Source organism: Fundulus heteroclitus, chromosome 7 (assembly GCF_011125445.2).
Source record: "Fundulus heteroclitus isolate FHET01 chromosome 7, MU-UCD_Fhet_4.1, whole genome shotgun sequence".
NCBI classification, from domain to species: Eukaryota; Metazoa; Chordata; class Actinopteri; order Cyprinodontiformes; family Fundulidae; genus Fundulus; species Fundulus heteroclitus.
In genome coordinates, this window is record NC_046367.1 from 2,368,476 (window position 1) to 2,386,651 (window position 18,176).

General features: G+C 42.5%; 1 protein-coding gene across 5 annotated transcripts; it reads right to left on the bottom strand.

The window, feature by feature from the left end:
* Positions 1–5,589: 5,589 nt before the first annotated feature.
* On the bottom strand, positions 5,590–17,930 carry LOC118563643. 5 transcript variants are annotated; one of them, XM_036138736.1, is made up of 9 exons: positions 17,888–17,930; positions 16,927–16,977; positions 16,285–16,822; positions 16,108–16,191; positions 15,869–15,992; positions 15,586–15,685; positions 11,949–15,468; positions 11,709–11,825; positions 5,590–5,971 (listed from the first exon to the last, which is right to left on the bottom strand). In XM_036138736.1, exon 7 carries the CDS (start codon positions 15,285–15,287, stop codon positions 13,071–13,073), a length of 2,217 nt encoding a protein of 738 aa, XP_035994629.1. In that variant the 5' UTR covers positions 15,288–15,468; positions 15,586–15,685; positions 15,869–15,992; positions 16,108–16,191; positions 16,285–16,822; positions 16,927–16,977; positions 17,888–17,930; the 3' UTR covers positions 5,590–5,971; positions 11,709–11,825; positions 11,949–13,070. The 5 variants fall into 5 exon arrangements, with proteins under 5 accessions (XP_035994629.1, XP_035994628.1, XP_035994627.1 ...); XM_036138735.1 differs by lacking the exon at positions 17,888–17,930 and having other exon boundaries at positions 15,869–16,033; positions 16,927–17,063; XM_036138734.1 differs by lacking the exon at positions 17,888–17,930 and having other exon boundaries at positions 16,281–16,822; positions 16,927–17,063.
* Positions 17,931–18,176: the final 246 nt, after the last annotated feature.

Sequence of the window (18,176 nt, forward strand, 5' to 3'; positions counted from 1 at the left end):
ATTAAAAAGTGTCTGTTTTATTTTCTACATCTTTTCTTTTTTTCTGTATATAACAATGTTTTTTTTTTGTTTTGTTTTTTTACAATTACTTAGTGGTATCATAAATGAATGTAATTTCTTTCCTGATAATGTTAATAAAAAAAATATATAAACCCTGAATACAGACGTCTTCTCCTTCATTTAGCATCACTACATGTGTGTGGTAAGGTATGGCTGAAGAAAAGTTAATGAAACGTGTATATTACACACCTGGCCACCCTGGTTCTTTTGGCGGAGTAGATAGATTACAGAGGGGTATGGAAAGTGAAACTGGTAAGAAGGTCCCAATTGAAAAGGTTCGAGACTTTTTATCAGAACAAGATGCATATTCTTTACATAAACCAGCGAGAATAAGATTTCCTAGAAATAGAGTGTTCGTCACCAGACCTCTAAAACAGTTTCAAGCAGATCTTTGTGATATGCAGAGTTTGTCCAAAGAAAATGACGGTTACAATTATTTATTAACCGTTATTGACGTATTCTCCAAAAGAGCCTACGTCAGAGTTTTAAAAAGGAAAACGGCGTCCGATGTTGTAAAAGCTTTCGAGTCCGTGTTAAAGGAGAGTGAGATTCCAAAGAGGCTTCAAACTGACGATGGTAAAGAATTTTTCAACAAATCATTCAAAGCATTAATGGATAAAAACGGTATTGAACATTTTTCCACGGCTATTGAAATAAAGGCCTCGGTGGTTGAGAGGTTTAATCGTACGTTGAAATCGAGAATGTGGAGATATTTTACAGCAAACAACACTCTCCGGTATGTAAATGTGCTTCAGGATCTGGTCAAAAGTTACAACCACAGCTATCATTCGAGTATTAAAATGGCCCCAGTGGAAGTCACCGCTAGTAACGCTTTTCGGGTGTTTCAAAATTTGTACGGGACCAATTCCAAACGCTGCACAAAACTCAAGATGGCGTTTAAGCAAGGCGACCATGTCAGAATCTCCAAGGTACGTGGAGTGTTTGACAAAAAATATGAACAGAGTTTCACGGACGAAATCTTTACAGTTACAGAAGCGTTACAACGATCGCCTCCCGTATTCAAGCTGAAAGATTTAGACGGAGAGCCCGTCCGAGGTTCTTTTTACACGGAGGAGCTTCAAAAGGTAAATATGTCGAAAAACAAAATGTATCAAGTGGGTGAAATATTGGGCAAACGCACCGTTCGGGGGGTCAGACAGGTCTTAGTACGATGGAAAAATTGGCCAGAGAAATTCAACACCTGGGTGAAAGCCGATGACCTGCGTGATGTATAAAGCAAGGTGCTGCTCTCCGGAGGGTTGAGATTGCACCATGGATCGCATGGCCGAGGACCAAGGGTTTCATCTGACGCTACCATCCAATGCAAGCGTTGATGTTTTTAAGGATAATAGCATATCTAGTTTCCGGGTGGATTTAGCCGAACCTATTAATTTACAAGGTCACTGGCAAGTGGCTTTAACGGAGGTTTCATACCCTCACACATGGCATAACGTCCCCTCAGAAAATGCTTATTTTGAATGGCGGAAAGCGGATGAGGAAAAATTCCAGCGCGACACAGATTGGAAACGGATACTACACTAATTTGAATCAGCTTATCACAGAGATTGAATCCCATCTGAGAAAGATAGATTCTGATATGTATTTCAAAGTCAACCGAACGGCCAATATACTCCAATTTCAAGCTGGAGCTCAGAACCACCTACGTTTTCCCGCTCCAATTGCATACATGCTTGGAATGGAACCAGGAAAATGGGTCAAATTCGACCACTGGCACGCCCCTAACCCTAACGATTTTAGGGCTGGGTTCTACCATCTGTTTTTATACAGCGACGTTGTTGCCTCACAGATGGTGGGTGACATTCATGCACCGCTATTGCGAACCGTTCAGGTCCGAGGTTCTTTTGGGGATATTATAACTGAAATCTTCCATAAACCGTACTATATTCCTGTTGCCAAGAAACACATAGAAAATATACAAGTTGAAATTAAAACGGATCAGAACACCCCGGTGAAATTTACATACGGAAAGTGCATTGTGAAGCTGCATTTCAGACCCGCTGCCTCACATCGAGCGTTTAGATGAAAACAGAATATGCATATAAAAAACACAGGACTGCGGCTGGAATCATTCATAGCAGTGCTGTCAGTCGTATCAGCACCGCTTAAGCGCTGTAAAACGTGAGAAGGAAAATAAATAAAAATCAAGAAAACATGGTTTTCCTGAGAGAGGACCCACACCATTTCGTCTCCTATTACCAAAGCCAGGTCGGGGGCGCTTTACCAGGTTTCTATGACATTTGAACTGATGTGGTGAAATGAGATACATCTTTTGCGCAGTCCTAAGAGACATTTTTTCTCATCTCCTGATGACATCTCCCAACACCTCTCCTAATAAAGGCGTGACGACGCTCAGCAAGGGAAGAATAAACCCGCCTGTCTGATTTTTCAGAACCGACTGCTTGCGTTTTAAACCGGTTCTTTTATCAGCCAGCAGTCTGAGGATCTTTTTCTGCTTTGCCAGTTTTTTGTGTTGAAAAGGAGATATTTTCACGCTACCTTTTAGGACATTTAGAGCTATTTCACATAAGGCTTTAAGAAAGTTGGGTGAGCAGTGGGTTAGAATGTCCTTACGTTTCTGAGGCGTTGCTTGACAGAGCGCTCTGAATAGGGGAACATTTCTTCTTATGCGAGATGACATGATAAATTAATGCAATTTAGGAACATACACAGTTGGCCACTGACCTGGGAGCATTCCAGTTCTCAGTCTGAAACGATCTGGGCAAGTGGGAGTCAGATCCATGATTAAATACCCATGAGGATCTTTGGTCGCGTCTTGAAAACTCTCCATAAAGAAAGTTTTCTCTGACGGAAATATCTGACGGGCTAAGATATTCAGTTGCACTTTATCTCTGGGGTTTTTAAACAGCACCATATAATTAGCATTTAAACTGATGGTACGGCTGTATTTACCTTGATGAAAGACATTCTGACTTAACATTATAACACTCATATTTTTATGATGTCTATATTGAGTGAACATTTTCACCACTTCCGGATGGTCCGAAGCCTGGAAAATCACATCGTCTAAAATAACCAAATGATTTTGATCAGGAGGAAACAGATTTTCATCATCAAAAGAATCAGGTAGTCCTTCGATGAATTTAATCTTTTTATTCATTTTCTGCAATTCAGAATACATACTTTGAAAACAGGTGTAAATCCAAACGATATTTACAGGAACAACATCCATAACATGGTTACAATTCTGCAAAACAGTTTTAACAAAAAAAGATTTTCCACAGCCACTCGGCCCTGAAATAATGCATGAGAAAGGAGTTTTTAATCTTGGATCTGTTATGGATATTAATAATTATCAATTAAGTGAGCACACCACTCATGAAAACAAATGATGCATCGTTTGTCTTTAAGTTATTTTAATTCAAAGGCATGAGCGTTTGAATGTCTCTGTCCCCCAACGCAGTCAGGAAACAGAGCAATGAGAAAAAGAACACACTAACTTTTATACATTCTGGGTTAACAAAGAAAGTGGGAGTTATCGTCAGAGGAGTGCAGCCACTGGTACGATCCAGTTCCTATCTAACTCAACTCCTCTCTGTGTCCTTGGATGTGGAAACACAATAGTGAATCTGTGAGCATTAGAGCTTCTTTCACACGGGAAATATGCAGGTGCATCCAGACAAGATATGATCAGAGTTACATACATCAATAAAATTTTCACAACAATCCTCTCTTCTGATGCTGAAATCATCACATAATAAAGAAAAATTTCAAACATTGTGAGCCTGTAATAGTAAAAAAAGGAAATTGTGTAAAAAAAAAAAACATAAGCAAAGTGAAAGATAAAGAAAATAAAATAATAAAAAAATAGTTAGAAAGAAAATGTTAAAACATACATCTTACTGAATTTTAAAATACTAGAATGCTGAACATCAGTATCAACTCCCCATCTGGCTTAGAGTTATTACATCATTATAGCATTTTAAGTAATGTAAAATCCATCTTCATCAGTACTGTCATCATCTTTTAATTTAGAAACATCATACTTCTCCAAATTATGGTCAGTATAAACAGAAAGCATGTCTGCATCATTATTGATCTTCAGCATAGTGGCATAAGTCATTTTCATTACCGTTCTCTTAACAATTGGAATAATACAACATGAAAGAAAAATCTAAATCAAAAAGAAAATAGATAGAATTCCTCCAATCTTTTTTAACCAGGAGGTCCAACCACCAGAAACGAGCCAAGACACAGGATCCCAGGATGAACCAGTATTTTCTTCCTGCTGGATTGTCAGCAACTGTTGTAATTTATCATGGATATTGGTCATGTTGTGAGACACATCAGGAATAAAAGTGCAGCATTGTTTCCCAATTATGTGACAAACACCTCCTTTCTCAGCTAGTAGGTAATCTAGAGCCAGTCTGTTTTGCAAGGTCATTGTTCTGATAGCCTGTTGTTCCTTTGTCAGAGAGTAGAAACCTTTTTCAGTTAAAGCAGTGAGATTTTCTAACTCAACAGACAAGTCATTGATTCTATGTGCTGCATACCATAATGAGAAAATAAAATACCCAAGATCCCTTTTGCTGTTTAAGCCTTGCCTTCTGTTCCAGTAACGAGTAAATTGAATCATACATAGTAATGGCAGGTAGTAAATGAGCTAAAAAGTACACTCCAGACCAATCAGCAGGCAGATGCAAATATGATCTAATTCCACACATCCAAACCATGTTCTTAAGACATGAAAATCCATCTCTGCTGGGAAAATTTTAAGTTACCTGTACCATGCAGTTTACTTCCATCTGGCAAAGCTGTAAGATTAAGGGTTAAAACATAGCGTGCTGGAAATGAAGATCCTGGAATTGTATAAGGGTCAGATCTAACCACACATGACTTGGAGGAGTGACTTCTATGGGTCATTGCACATGAAGCAGGTATGATTACTTTACAATCTACTGTCCTTCCCTGAAAATCAGGTGCGGATTCTTGCTGCACTAAACAGATGTCTACTACCTCGAAACCTGTAAAGAGTTTCTGTTATGGCACAAGTTAAATTAGTCACATCAGAAAACTTATGTATCCTTTCGGTCTTATGGTGTAATTTTTTTACCCACTAAAAATGGTCTCCACCAACCTGTTAGATTGATGACTAGGGAAAAAGGTTGCTAGAATATAGGCAGTGTCAACAGAAACAGGTAACAACAATGGTTGGTTGTCAAGAGCATGTAGAATCAAAGATAAGCATAACAACTGTCATTTCTCATTTTCCGTGCAGTCTGATGTATAAGTTGTCACTAGATGTTATGAGCATGATCATGAAAGTCACTGAAGTGATGGGTCTCTCTTTGAGTCAGCCGATGGGTATGATTGGTGTGATTACTTAGTTTAGTCACAAATTGTTCGTGTTGTACCTTTTCTTCAGTGAGCACAGGAGTGATAAAAATGAGTGTGATGCCAATCACCAGTTCTAAAAACTTCAGTCTTCCGTACCGCTGCATGTTGATCTTGGCTGTGGAGTGGATTGTCCTTTCTTCTGGTACTCAGTACTTTTTTTTTTTTTTTTTAAACAGAAACGAAAAACTAAATAAAAATCCTGCTGCCTCTCCAGAGTGGCTCTGCGCTTCACGCTGCCCTGTTACCGGCCTGGTACAGGTGGGCGGTCGTTGGAACCCTTTGTAGGCAGAGGGTTTGGATCCAGATGCTGCTCAGGTGGTGTTCCTTTGAACGCTTTGCATTGTGTGGCATGGATCCAGGTGTTCCTTCCTTGGACCTTCATGGCAGTGTGGGTCACCAGCAGGATCTGGAACGGACCAGTCCAACGCTTGTCTCTCCAGTGGCTCCTTCTGGTGTCTCGGATCAGCACCCACTGTCCTGGCTGGAACTGGTGCAGGATTTTATCAGCCACTGGGGTTAATGCAGCTCTCACGACCTGATGGGAAAGAGAAAAAAAACGTGACAGAACCTTACAATATTCTAACACTGAATATTTAAAATGAGCAGTTATTATTGTGGATAAGTTAGTATTGGGTCCTCCTCCCCTGTGCTTGCAAAAAGGATTTCAAAGGACTTAGATTAGCTATGGATCTATTTCTTATCCGCATGTACAAGAGAACAAGGGGGAGAGCTTTTGGCCAAGATAAATATGTTTCTTCACAACATTTAGCCAGTTTGCTTTTTATGGTGAACCTTTTTTTTTCTACACCTACTCCTGATTTGGATGATAAGCACAATATGTTTTTAATTAAGGTGGAGTGGTGGCCTAATGGTTACAACAGTGAGCTTGCACTCAGAGAAGGATGCAAGTACCCGGTTTGATCCCCAGTGCCTGCACTCTAGGTCCCTGAGCAAGGCCCTTAACCCCTGATTGTTCCCCAAGCACCGCACAGTGGCAGCCCACTGCTCCCCAAGGGGATGGGTTAAGATGCAGAAGTGAATTTATCCACTGTGAGATCAATAATGTTCAATTATTATCATTATTATTATTATTATTATTATTATTATTATTATTATTATTATTGTTAATTAGAAACTCAGAAGTTTGCTGATTTCCTGCAGAGATTTGTTTACTAAATATGTCCCATTATCACTGGAAATTAAGTCCTGGACCCCCCAGCATGGAAAAGATCTCCATTAATAAGGCTTTAGCGACGGCACTGCTGTCTGCGTGTTTCATTGCAAAAGCTTCAACATACATGGAAAACATGTCCACGACCACTAGACAATATTTATTTCATTCAACAGGTGTCAGCTTAATCAAATCCATTATCAGATGTGGGAATGGAAATTGTAGAGGCGTATGTGCAGTTTGTGGCTGTGCAGGAACCCTAGACGGGTTGTAAGAAGCACAGATCAAATACTTTTTGCAGTAATTTTTTCAGCTACCACTGAAAACCCATTTGTGTACCAATATTTTTTAACCATATCCAGCATCACCTCTCTGGACGCATGATCCAATTCATGTGTCCATACCACAGTTTTTCCTTCCACCAACTTACAAGCCTCACTTAAGGCGATGAGTTGAGCTGTTTGAGCAGAATAGGAGTGCTGTAAAGGACCTGAGCGTAAAACACCTGAGTCAGAACACAGCAAACCCATCTCAGTTTAAACCTGGAGCAGAACGGGAGGAGGAGCCTTCAACATATAATACGAGGTCGGTGTTAGACAAAGGGGTGTCTTGTAAGTCAGGACGAGGGGTACAAACGACATTTAAGACAGCTGCGCAGTCATGACTTTACTCATCCTCCTCTGTAGGCAGAAGTGTGGCTGGGTTTAAAATACTGCATCGTTTTACAGTGATGTTAGGCATGTCCAATAAAATTTAGGAAAGTTTAAGCCACCTTGCTGCTGATAAATAAGAAGTCTTTTGTTCCAGGAGGATGATAGAAACAGAATGTGGAACAAAAACTGTCAGAGAGTTGTAGCCAACAATGTCACTAGACGCTAACACTGCTTTCTTAGCAATAGCAATAGCGCGCAAACAAACAGGTAAACCAGCTGCAAACAGCGTGAAGTTTACTGGAATAATAGGCCACAGGTCGCAATTTGTCATCATGAGATTGCAACAAAACAGATGACATGAAATCAGATTTTTTATCCATCATTTAAATAAATGGTTTGTCAGAGTTTGGCAAAGCCAGCACCGGTGCAGAGGACAAGGTTGCTTTCAAAGAGAGAAAGCCTGTTCTGCCGCAGACGTCCATGTGATTCTACCAGCAGCTGCCAGTCCCCGTCCGTGTATTAAAGCAGCCAACGGAGATTCAAGCTTGGAGTAGTTTGGAATGTGAGCTCTGCAGTGATCTGTCATACCCAGAAATGAAATAATTTGTTTCTTTGTGATTTGTTTTAGGATTTTTAGAGCCACTTTGATCTTCCTCCTGCACAAACTGCATTTAGATTTTGAGACTTTATGGCCTTTTTTAAAGAGATGTTAAAGCTATTTCAACATGTCTGTCCTGCATTGATTAGCTGATTCGATACAGATTAACAAATCAACAATGTATTAAATGAGAAAGTTTCCACAAGTCAAAGTCAAGTCCGTCAGACACAAGGGAAATACTATGTAAGTCATCTGAATCATTATGTCACTGTCAGGTGTCACAGCATTTACTGCTGAGACAAAATGTTAAGGCACAGGAGCAGCTGGAAGCTTCCATTCGTATGCATACAAAGATTTATCTAGGGCCCAAAGTACTGCAGTAAAGTCAGAGTCCTGAGTGTGAACCGTCAGTCCGTCAGAGGTTAAAATGATAATGTCCAATCTACACATCAAAGCTCTATCCATAAGATTTAAAGGACACAGACGAGACACCAAAAAAAAAGAAAAAAAATTGCTTCAGCTTCACTCCCTGCGGAGTGAAACACCTTAAAAGAAACAGAAAAACTTTTCCTAACTGAAGCTGAGACAGAATAAACATAACAGCCACTGAGCTTGGGCTGTTCCTTCATACATTTAGCAGATAAGAGTGAGTTGCACCAGAGTCAACAACAAAATAAATTTCTTCACCTATTACTAGCGTAGAAAACGCTTTTTTTTTTTTTTTTTAAAGGAAGGGGTCTCTGTGTGGAGATGCGTGCCTGTTGTAACAGCTGTGGCACAATCTAAGTGTGTGATGGCCTCTGTGAGCAAACTATGTGGATCAGTAGAATCAGGTACCATTTCAGCATTCAAACACAGGTGTAGCGGTGTGTGTGTGTGAAGCCTCACGCCCCTTGGCAGGTCCCTTCTCAACGAGGTTGGCCTCCGGATCCAGGGTCCGATCCCCCACCTGTCAGTTACCGGCACCAGGCTGCTGCGGTCCCTGCAGGCAGTCGTTCTTCCAATGTTCCAATTGTCCACAGTTGCGACATGCATCAGAACGGGACCACTGTCCACAACTACAGCCTCTGCCCTTGTGTGCATGGCCACATCCACGATGGTTAAATCTTCCTCGTTGAGATCCATCAGAAAACAGGATTAGGGCAACCTTGTGCAGATCAGTGTCTCTTCTTTTTCTTTCCTCCACTGATGACATTACTGCTGAGCAGAGCTCGTTTCTTTGAATCAGCCAGATGCAAAACTTGACTCCAGTCTCCAGACAAAGTTCACTTTCTGCAGCCACCTTTCTCCTTCCTCTCTGGGATTAGAGAGGAGGGCAGCGCTGGCCTGGATGTCAGCTGCAGTCCTTGGTCTAAACATGGGGTTCATTCGCTCCCGTCACCTCCAGCATAGGGAATTGATGAATCTGTCCTTGGTTTACTCGCTGTTTCCCATTTCTCTGGCATGTGAAAAACAGAGAGGTGCGAATAAAGTCCAGTTCTGGCTTTGAGATGACTATTGTGTCTGCTCTGCCTTGGGAGTGAATGGGTCTGATGAGGGAGGGATCCTCCCGTAGTTTTCCACCCGCTGCTCCGTCAGAGCCGCCTTGCTTGCTGAGCTCGCCTCGCTCCCCAGCCTTGCCTCGGTCCGCATACTGTTGAACAGGTTGATGTCTTCTCGGAGGGGGACAGGAGTCCAGATCCGGGTCAGCCACCTGGAGGGCCTGCAGCTCCACCTGCAATGGAGCATATGGAAAGGAGGGTGAAGCACCACATGTCTATATGTAATTTTAAACAAGGGGTCATCAGCAGCACAACCAGTATTGTCATGTCTGTTACCATGTCACCAGAAAAATATTTTCCCCTGCCCTCTGTTTCAGTTCAGAATTTAGTTTTAGCATTCATTGCAGCACTTTATTCATTTTTCCCGCAGATCTAGATCCCTGTTTTTTTATATATATATAGATATATATTATTTTTACTTTTTACCTAGTCTCTCTCCATCAACTGTTTAACCTTATTTGACTGATTTATAACTTATAAACTTATAAACTGACCTATAAACCTATTATACTTATAAACTTATAATAACTTATTATAACTTATCTTACCAAATTAAAGCACATTCAACACAATCATCTCCACTTTTCCCCCATAATTTTATGTACTGGAGAGTCTGGAGGAGGGGGAGACACCCCCGAGGCCTTTGAGGTTCCGGAACCCATTTTTTACCACAGGCGGCACGTCTGCCCGTCCTGGCTTTCTCCTTTATGAGGTGTAGAAATGCTAAGACCACCCGCAAAACCCTTTGTCTTGCTTGGTCCTATTGTTACCAATAGACCGGGTCCTATTGTTGCCAATAGACCAGCCCTGTTCTCCAGACAGGGTCAGGCCCTCGCGCTGATGTTCCCACTCCACCAACTCTGCAAAATTAAACAAGTATTAGGAGATGATGGTTAATGTACAATAAAATGGTTTAGAGTAGTGTCTCACTCAGAAATCATAACAGAATTTTCTTTGTTTCGGATCCGATCAGCCAGGAGCTGCTGGCAGGTTCCAGGACTCCCCTTTTTTTCAATGTAGGTGGACTGAAGATAGGTCTTCAGGCTGGCCAAGCATCCTTATCCCTCACCATGCAGTCCTCCTGGCATGTTGGATCCTGCCGACAACGCCAAATTGTTATGGATATTAATAATTATCAATTAAGTGAGCACACCACTCATGAAAACAAATGATGCATCGTTTGTCTTTAAGTTATTTTAATTCAAAGGCATGAGCGTTTGAATGTCTCTGTCCCCCAACACAGTCAGGAAACAGAGCAATGAGAAAAAGAACACACTAACTTTTATACATTCTGGGTTAACAAAGAAAGTGGGAGTTATCGTCAGAGGAGTGCAGCCACTGGTACGATCCAGTTCCTATCTAACTCAACTCCTCTCTGTGTCCTTGGATGTGGAAACACAATAGTGAATCTGTGAGCATTAGAGCTTCTTTCACACGGGAAATATGCAGGTGCATCCAGACAAGATATGATCAGAGTTACATACATCAATAAAATTTTCACAACAGATCGAATTCACCTCCTGTGTTTCATGGGAGAGAGACATTTTTTTCACCCTCAGTTAACCTTTTAATAGCCAAAAGGAAGGGTTGTCCCATCAGGAAAAAGCCTTCTTTTATCATACACCATGCGCACCTTTTTCTGAAATGCTGCATTTTGAAGCTGGAAGCTCCTTTTATTCCTTCTGATGGTGTGCTGGGGAGCCTGTAAAACATCCCCTGTAGAACCTTGCAGATAACCTTCTACCAGGTCTTTCACGCTGTCAAAATTCACCCTCTCACTGCACTGATGAGTCTGAGTGATGCCTTTAAACTTCATCACCACTTGTTTTCGGTGTCTCGTCTGGTAAGCGTAGCTCTTTGGGCCTGCGGAAACATACTCTTGTATAAAATCACCTGATAATTCATCAGTCAAGTCACCAAGAAGGTTACCGAGATTGAGGGAAGTCTGACCCGGTTTAACCACATAGATCAGACTGTCCGTGTCAATGTACAGAACGCGGTCCTGAAGTTGCTCAAGACAGGTGTACAATTTCAGACGAGCATGAGCAGTTGTAAAGGCAGCAATGAAGACGTTATTCACCTTGTTGGGTGGAGAAATACAACGCTTGCTGTATTTCCACTGAACCATGCACATTTCATCTTACAGGAAGTGAAAGTAGCTGACTGCGTATTTACCTGAAAAAAGGAAGTTAAAAAAACTCTTCGGGCTCGCTCACAATGCTTGTCTGAGCTAAATCATTTCTCTGTGCAAATTTGCCCCAAAAACTGTTCAGACACAATTTAGCAACTTGTCTTTTAGCCGGATTCACCTCAATCTTCCGTACATCTAGCTGGATGCCTTGCTCACGTTTGTAGTCTGCCGCATATTTCAAACGACTTTCCTCGTCCGTAGCTTCAGCCGGAAAACCTGAAGCCTCCTGCTTACCCTTGAGAAAAGTGTGGATATACGGTTTAAAGATTGAACTGCTCTGTTTTTTAAAATGCCAAACCTCAGTGATTTTAGCAAGCCTATATCCCAGCTCAAGAGCCTTGTTAAATTCCACACTTACCCATACACCTGTTAGCGCTCTCTCTTGGTCAGAGGGGGTACAAGGGCCCGTCTGGTAGTTCAACTCAGCGCAAGCCCGGCACAGTGTGAACACCAGTTTACCGGTAGAGGTCCTGTACGGCAAAACGGGAAAAAACAGACCACGAGGCGGTTACACGGTCGCTCTGATAAGTCCAAAGTAGCTACGGGGATCGTCGAAATCTTTGCATATGATTTCGGGATGGCCTAGTGGATAGCTGCAGCTAGCATTCACAAAAGGATACAGAGACGTGAAGTTTACATAATGCACCGATTCTTCGACCCCTGCAGTGTACCTCAGCCTGAGGGCACTGGTTCTCCCCCCAAACAGAGCGTCCCGCGGGCAAAGAGGTGCCGGGGCGTTGAAACAGTCCAGAAACCTTTTGAGACCAGAGTGTGACGCCTTCATTAAATCCCAGCTATGCTCCCACATAACCTCCAGGCGCACCCCGTAAACCGACTGCAATACCCTGGCTCTCGCGATGGTAGCTGCATGGAACCTTTCATAGCAGACTCCTCTGAGCGGGCACGTCTGGTCGGCCGGAAAGCATGCAGGACAACCATGGTAAAAGCAGCCATTGAACTCAAATACAGTTCGGACGCCTTGGACCTCCGCGTATCCTTCCACATAATAAGGCCCCAGTTTCATTTCACCTCTATTAAGAGCATGTTGAATGAAAATGCCCCGTTCAGCAGCTACCCACTCCAGCCATTGAATGGAGGCGTCAGAAAAAGTCTTGCACTGACGCCGATAATCCACCGGGGAAGGTATGGCTAGTATGTTAGGCGGAAGGAAATTTGCTGTGAAAACATTCATACAGGCTGCTGCTATCGTGATGCTTTTAAAAGGATCGACATTTGTCTCTTTAAAGAACTCTTCTCTGAATTTCACACAAGCCCTGAAGAGAATTTCCACATCATTCTGACAATAATAAAGAGCTTCTTTTTGAAAGTCAAAGGGATGCTTACAGGCCTCGTTGTACCAAATGGAAAAACGCTCCTGCTCAGCAGGGCTCATATGCTCCACAGTGTAGAAGCTGGGTGGAGGAAGCGGGCCGATGTAGTTCAATGTCTTCTCAGAGGAGAACAAGTGAGGGAAAAACCCCTAACTTAAACCTAACGCTTTTGGCATTTGACTGAGTTTCATTGTAAGGAACGAGAGACTGTCAATGAATTTGAGACTGTAATCAGGCTCAGTAAAACAAAGGATTTTACTCCCCTGTGTGATCAAGAACGGTTTGATGCCTAGCTTAACCATCTCACTTAGAATCAAGTATGAGTCAAACCCGCGACTGTTGTGGGCTAGAAAAGAATGACCTCTGAAACGAGGTTTTCTAAAGTGAAGCAGAAAATCCCTGACGCAGTTCAAACCATAAGAACACCAAACATCCCCAGCCAAAGTTTTTGTGCTTACAAGATACGGGATGTGCTTTCCAGTTTGATCTGTAAAAGTTTCAAAATCATAAAAAACTAGCTTATCGCAGAGTTGCGCATCAGTCAGGGTCGGTTGAATATAGCACAGATGATCGTTTAACGTGACATCTGCACCGTGAGGCACTTTCTGACGACAGACCGTGCACTTTGTTGAACAATCGTGGGGCTTGCTCTGTCCACCTGCGGCTACAAAATAAAGCTGTTTACACACAGGGCAGAACTTTGTCGTGTCACAGTTACTTACGAGCTTCCCAAGTTTCGGTCTCAGTGTGGGTTCTCTGTGTTTAGCTAAGCAGATGGAATTACGACAGATTCGTTTACAATCTATGCACTGCACAGGGCTGTATTGCTGGAGAGTACAATTTGAGTCGAGGCATACCGAGCAGTGACCCTTACAGCTATGCGTGCCAATGTTGTCGTAACCGCTAAAGCAGTAGCCACAAATGTGCCTCGAGCCTGTGAAACCTGTGAGACTCTTTATTCCATAATAATGACTTTTGAACAAAAGCAGGAAAAGGGGGTTTGAACAATCTAAAAAGCCTGTCTGAAATTTACGAAGCACTGCCTCCTTGTCGTCTTTAAAGAAAACAACAATTTTCCTTTTGACTATCTCTTCAAATTTATGCACATCGCTGAAAGTCACAGGAGTTTGCTCAGTGAGGCCGGCTGTCCGTTGCCACAGTGAGGCTTGATGCATGGCTTGGGCGTCTGTAAAAGCAGGGTTACAAAGATGTTCTAGACTGGCAGCAAAGCAGAGCTGATTAGAAGCATTTTCAACAATATAGAGGTGACGTCGTTTTTTATGAATCAGCTCACAGTCCAACGTGTTTGTCGCCTTACGTTTCGCACCACCGTGAGGGTTTCGTACAATCTGAAGTACTATTTCCAAGTTTTCAGGTCCTGGCAATTCTTCATTAGACTGTGTTAACTCATCTAAAAATTCCAGAAATGCAGGCAGAACTGAATCACCGTCATCATTTACCTGAACCACTGTATGGCGGGAAAACCCTTCCCCGCTTAATTCAAGTTGTATAACATCATTGCGTGATGCTGAATGTGTAACAGAGTCCGCCAGCTCTGTGAGAAGATGATAAACCTGTGTGTAAAATTCGGCGAAGTTAGGAATTTCACCGGGTCGTGAAGCTGTCACGCTGAAAGGACGTCTTATTTCTGTTACATTAAATCGCTCACGTTCAATGCAAGGGTTAACAGCCGGCTGAGACTGACTCGTGCTTGGCTGATCCTCCGGGTTGGACGTGGGAACGACAGGTGCGCTCGAGCATGGCTGTTGAGGGGAACTGGATGAGGGATTCTGCAAAACAGTATGCGAAGAACCAGACCGATCATGTTCACCTCTTTCGACTACACTTTGATTTAAATGACCCTCTTGCTGCTGCTGCGGGAACTGACGGCTTGTAGGATTGGAGGTAAATGTTTGAGAGACAGAAACATTTAATTGATGGATAGCTTGTTCTAGTGATGATAAACGCTCATAATTCGAACCCGAGTGCGTATGACCCTGCTGTCTATCTGGTGAATTACCCCGGTTTAAATCAGCAACCCCCACCCCATGCTGAACGGGTATATTCTGAAGGTCGTTGACCATTTGTGTGATTTCATTTAAAACATTTGTAACTCGTTGAAATTCTAGCGAGTCATTTAAAGACGTGATTGATTGAGAGAAAGAATCATTTAGCTCGCCAACGGTTTGTTCTAACCATAGAAACCGCTCAAAATCCCAATCTGGATCAGTCTGCCCCTGAAGTCTGACAGGAGATCCTGGGGTAAGATTTACAGATTCGGTTGCATGCTGAACAGGGAGATTCCGGAGTTCATTTACAGCCTCAACAATTCCATCCAGAGCATCTCTGATTTGTTGACTTTCCATTTTTATTTTATTTTTTTAACAGAAGTCACAACTTAGCTGGTTAACGCTACTGGCATCGACGGGTCAACCAGCTCAATCATCAGAGTCTCGCAGTAATTCAGAAGCGCAGCAGCTTTCCGGCGGTAGAGGGTAGCTTGACGTCCCGTAGAAACTGGCATATGCTTTACTGTCCATGCAGCGGCTGTAATAAAAGAAAGAAAAAATATATAATTAGATTTATCGTACATAATGAGTATTGAATAAAAAAGTATTTAGTATATTACAAACAAATTCTTTGAAAGCATTGAACTTGATTAACCGGTTGAAGTTTTGCTGAACTCTCAGGACTGACGAACACAGGCTTCTGAGACTACGCCTCTTCTTGTGTTTTCCTGCGTCACGGCGGATGACTGATGCTACTACAAATTAAAATAAGCAGACGGTGACAGAGTTTTAAAACGGGGTAATACACGAAAAGAAAAAGATGACAGAAAAGAATAAATAAAAATAGGCTAAGGGCTACACTGGGGTTTAGAACTGCAACCCTACCATTTCACTGCCAATGTGTTACCAACAGCACTACAAACTCATTGTCAACTCACCAGGGTGCTGAGCAGATGAGGCAGGACGAGACCGATCATGTGCTGCTGCTGCTTCTGCTTCTGCTGCTGCTTCTGCTTCTGCTGCTGCTGCTGCTAGCTCGGTGTCAATATTCTCGTGTACAGACTGAATTGTTAATGTAGAAATAGTAAGCAGGGAGAGACAGCCTTTTTAAACAAGGTAAGAAATGATAAATAAATAAATAATAATAACATATAGCATAGAACACTTGCTGGCTTACCGTCCGTCTGGCCAAATGTATCGGGATGAGGCTGTATTCCTGCCGTAAAGAGTGCTTGAGCAACAATGTCACGGTGGGTTGTTACTGTGGGTAAATGAATAAATACACTAAATGAGCCGGACTAATTCAGAAAATGTACCATCAGAGTTAGTTTGAGACTTATAATAGTTAACTTACGTGCTGCAGGAAGCGTTGTCCCCTGATTAACGTTTCGAGGGAGGCCGTGTGACGTGGTGAGGCGGGGAGCTTCCTCTGGGAAGCGAACGTGTTGCTCTGATGTCTCTGGAGAACTTATTACAACAACTGACCCGTTATGTTCTTCAGTCCTCTGCCGCTTCAGTGTTGATGTGTTCTGAGCAGCTATTTCTGCTGGGAGCCTCCTTTTAGCTAAACTCAATCTTCCTTTCCGTATGTGGTCTGCTCGGTCCAGGCTGTATCACCGCTAGCTCTTTGTGAAACACACTCGGCTTGACTGGCTTCGAACACAATCTTGCTTCACTGGGCGTTTGCGTTCTGCTCGGTCCAGGCTGTATCACCGCTAGCTCTCCGTGGAACACACTCGGGTTGATTGGCTTCGGACACAATCTTTCAGCGCGGGACGTTTGCGTTCTGGTCGGTCCAGGCTGTATCACCGCTAGCTCTTTGCGGAAGTCATTCTGATTTGGCTGGTTCGGACAACCGTAATGCTCGTCAATTAACCCTTTCTCGGTAAGATCTGGAATACAGAAAAATAACAATGGTTGAAACATAGTATTAGTATTTTAAAGACTGTGATTTTAATAAAAATATACTTTAATACAAGGCTGAATCATATCTTACCAATATCCGTTAGTGTAAAATTTAGGTCTTCTAGTTCAGCCGACGTTGGCGCTGAAACAAATAAATAAAATATATTGTAATAACAGCAACGGAAGATATATACTTCTGCAAGCAGGCCACAATGACTGAAACTGCTATTGAAAGCCTTACCTCAGAATTCAGACTAAAACACTTTAACAGCAGAGGCCTGCAGATGCCAGCACCAAACACAGTAATAAAAACAGTCCGCAACTTGGATTTAGGTCCACAAAGTGACTTAAACAGACAACCATAGCCCCTACAGCAGAAATAAAACAGTTAAAATACCTTATAAGGCGACTACAGCTGACAGATATCTGTAAACCATGTGTTGCATGCTAGCTACATTTAGCTTCACCACCAGATGTATGCTAAAACACTTAAAAATACTTCACTGGGTAACTTGAATAGACAACCATAGCCCCCCATCCAGCTGAAATAAAACACCGTTAAAAATACCTTATAAAGCAGCTAAAGATAAAATTAAAGTTAAAACCCTTAAAACAGCAGAGGCCTGTAGTTACCCGCTTCAAACACACAAAGCCCAGCTAGCAAACAATGAAGCAAATACAATACAAGCAGGTAACTTGAACAATAAAAGTGCTAGCCCTTGTGCTAAACAAGCCTTTCACCCCTGAATTCATGCTAACCCCCTAAAACACGTGAGAGACAAGGAGTTGCCCGCTTCAAACACACAAAGCCCTGCTAGCACACAATGAAACACATAGCAATAAAAACAGGTAACTTGAACAATAAAAGTGCTAGCCCTTGTGCTAAACACAGCTTTTTACCTCTGAATTTGTGCTAAAACCCTTAAAACAGCAGAGGCCTGTAGTTACCCGCTTCAAACACACAAAGCCCTGCCAGCCAGCCAGCAGAGAATAAAACTCCGTTAAAAATACCTTATAAAGCGGCTAAAGATAAAATTAAAGCAGTAACTTACCTGTGAAAATCTCGTTGAACTCCTGGGTCAGTGTCAATGCCGCATTATGGACCTGGGCTGCTGCAACAGATGAAGAACGACCTCCGGACATGATGCACGTTTAAGCCGCCTGTGTCTCTGAAAGGGGTGTTCACTGGACGCCTTATAGCAAAGGTTTGAATTGAGGGCGGGATTCACGCAGGTACCCCCAGGTAGCCGAAACAATAGCCACATCGTCCGATCGTTAAACCCCGCCAGAGACATGTTTACTAGGCCTGGATGTCGCGACAGCTGTACACTAGCATAATCG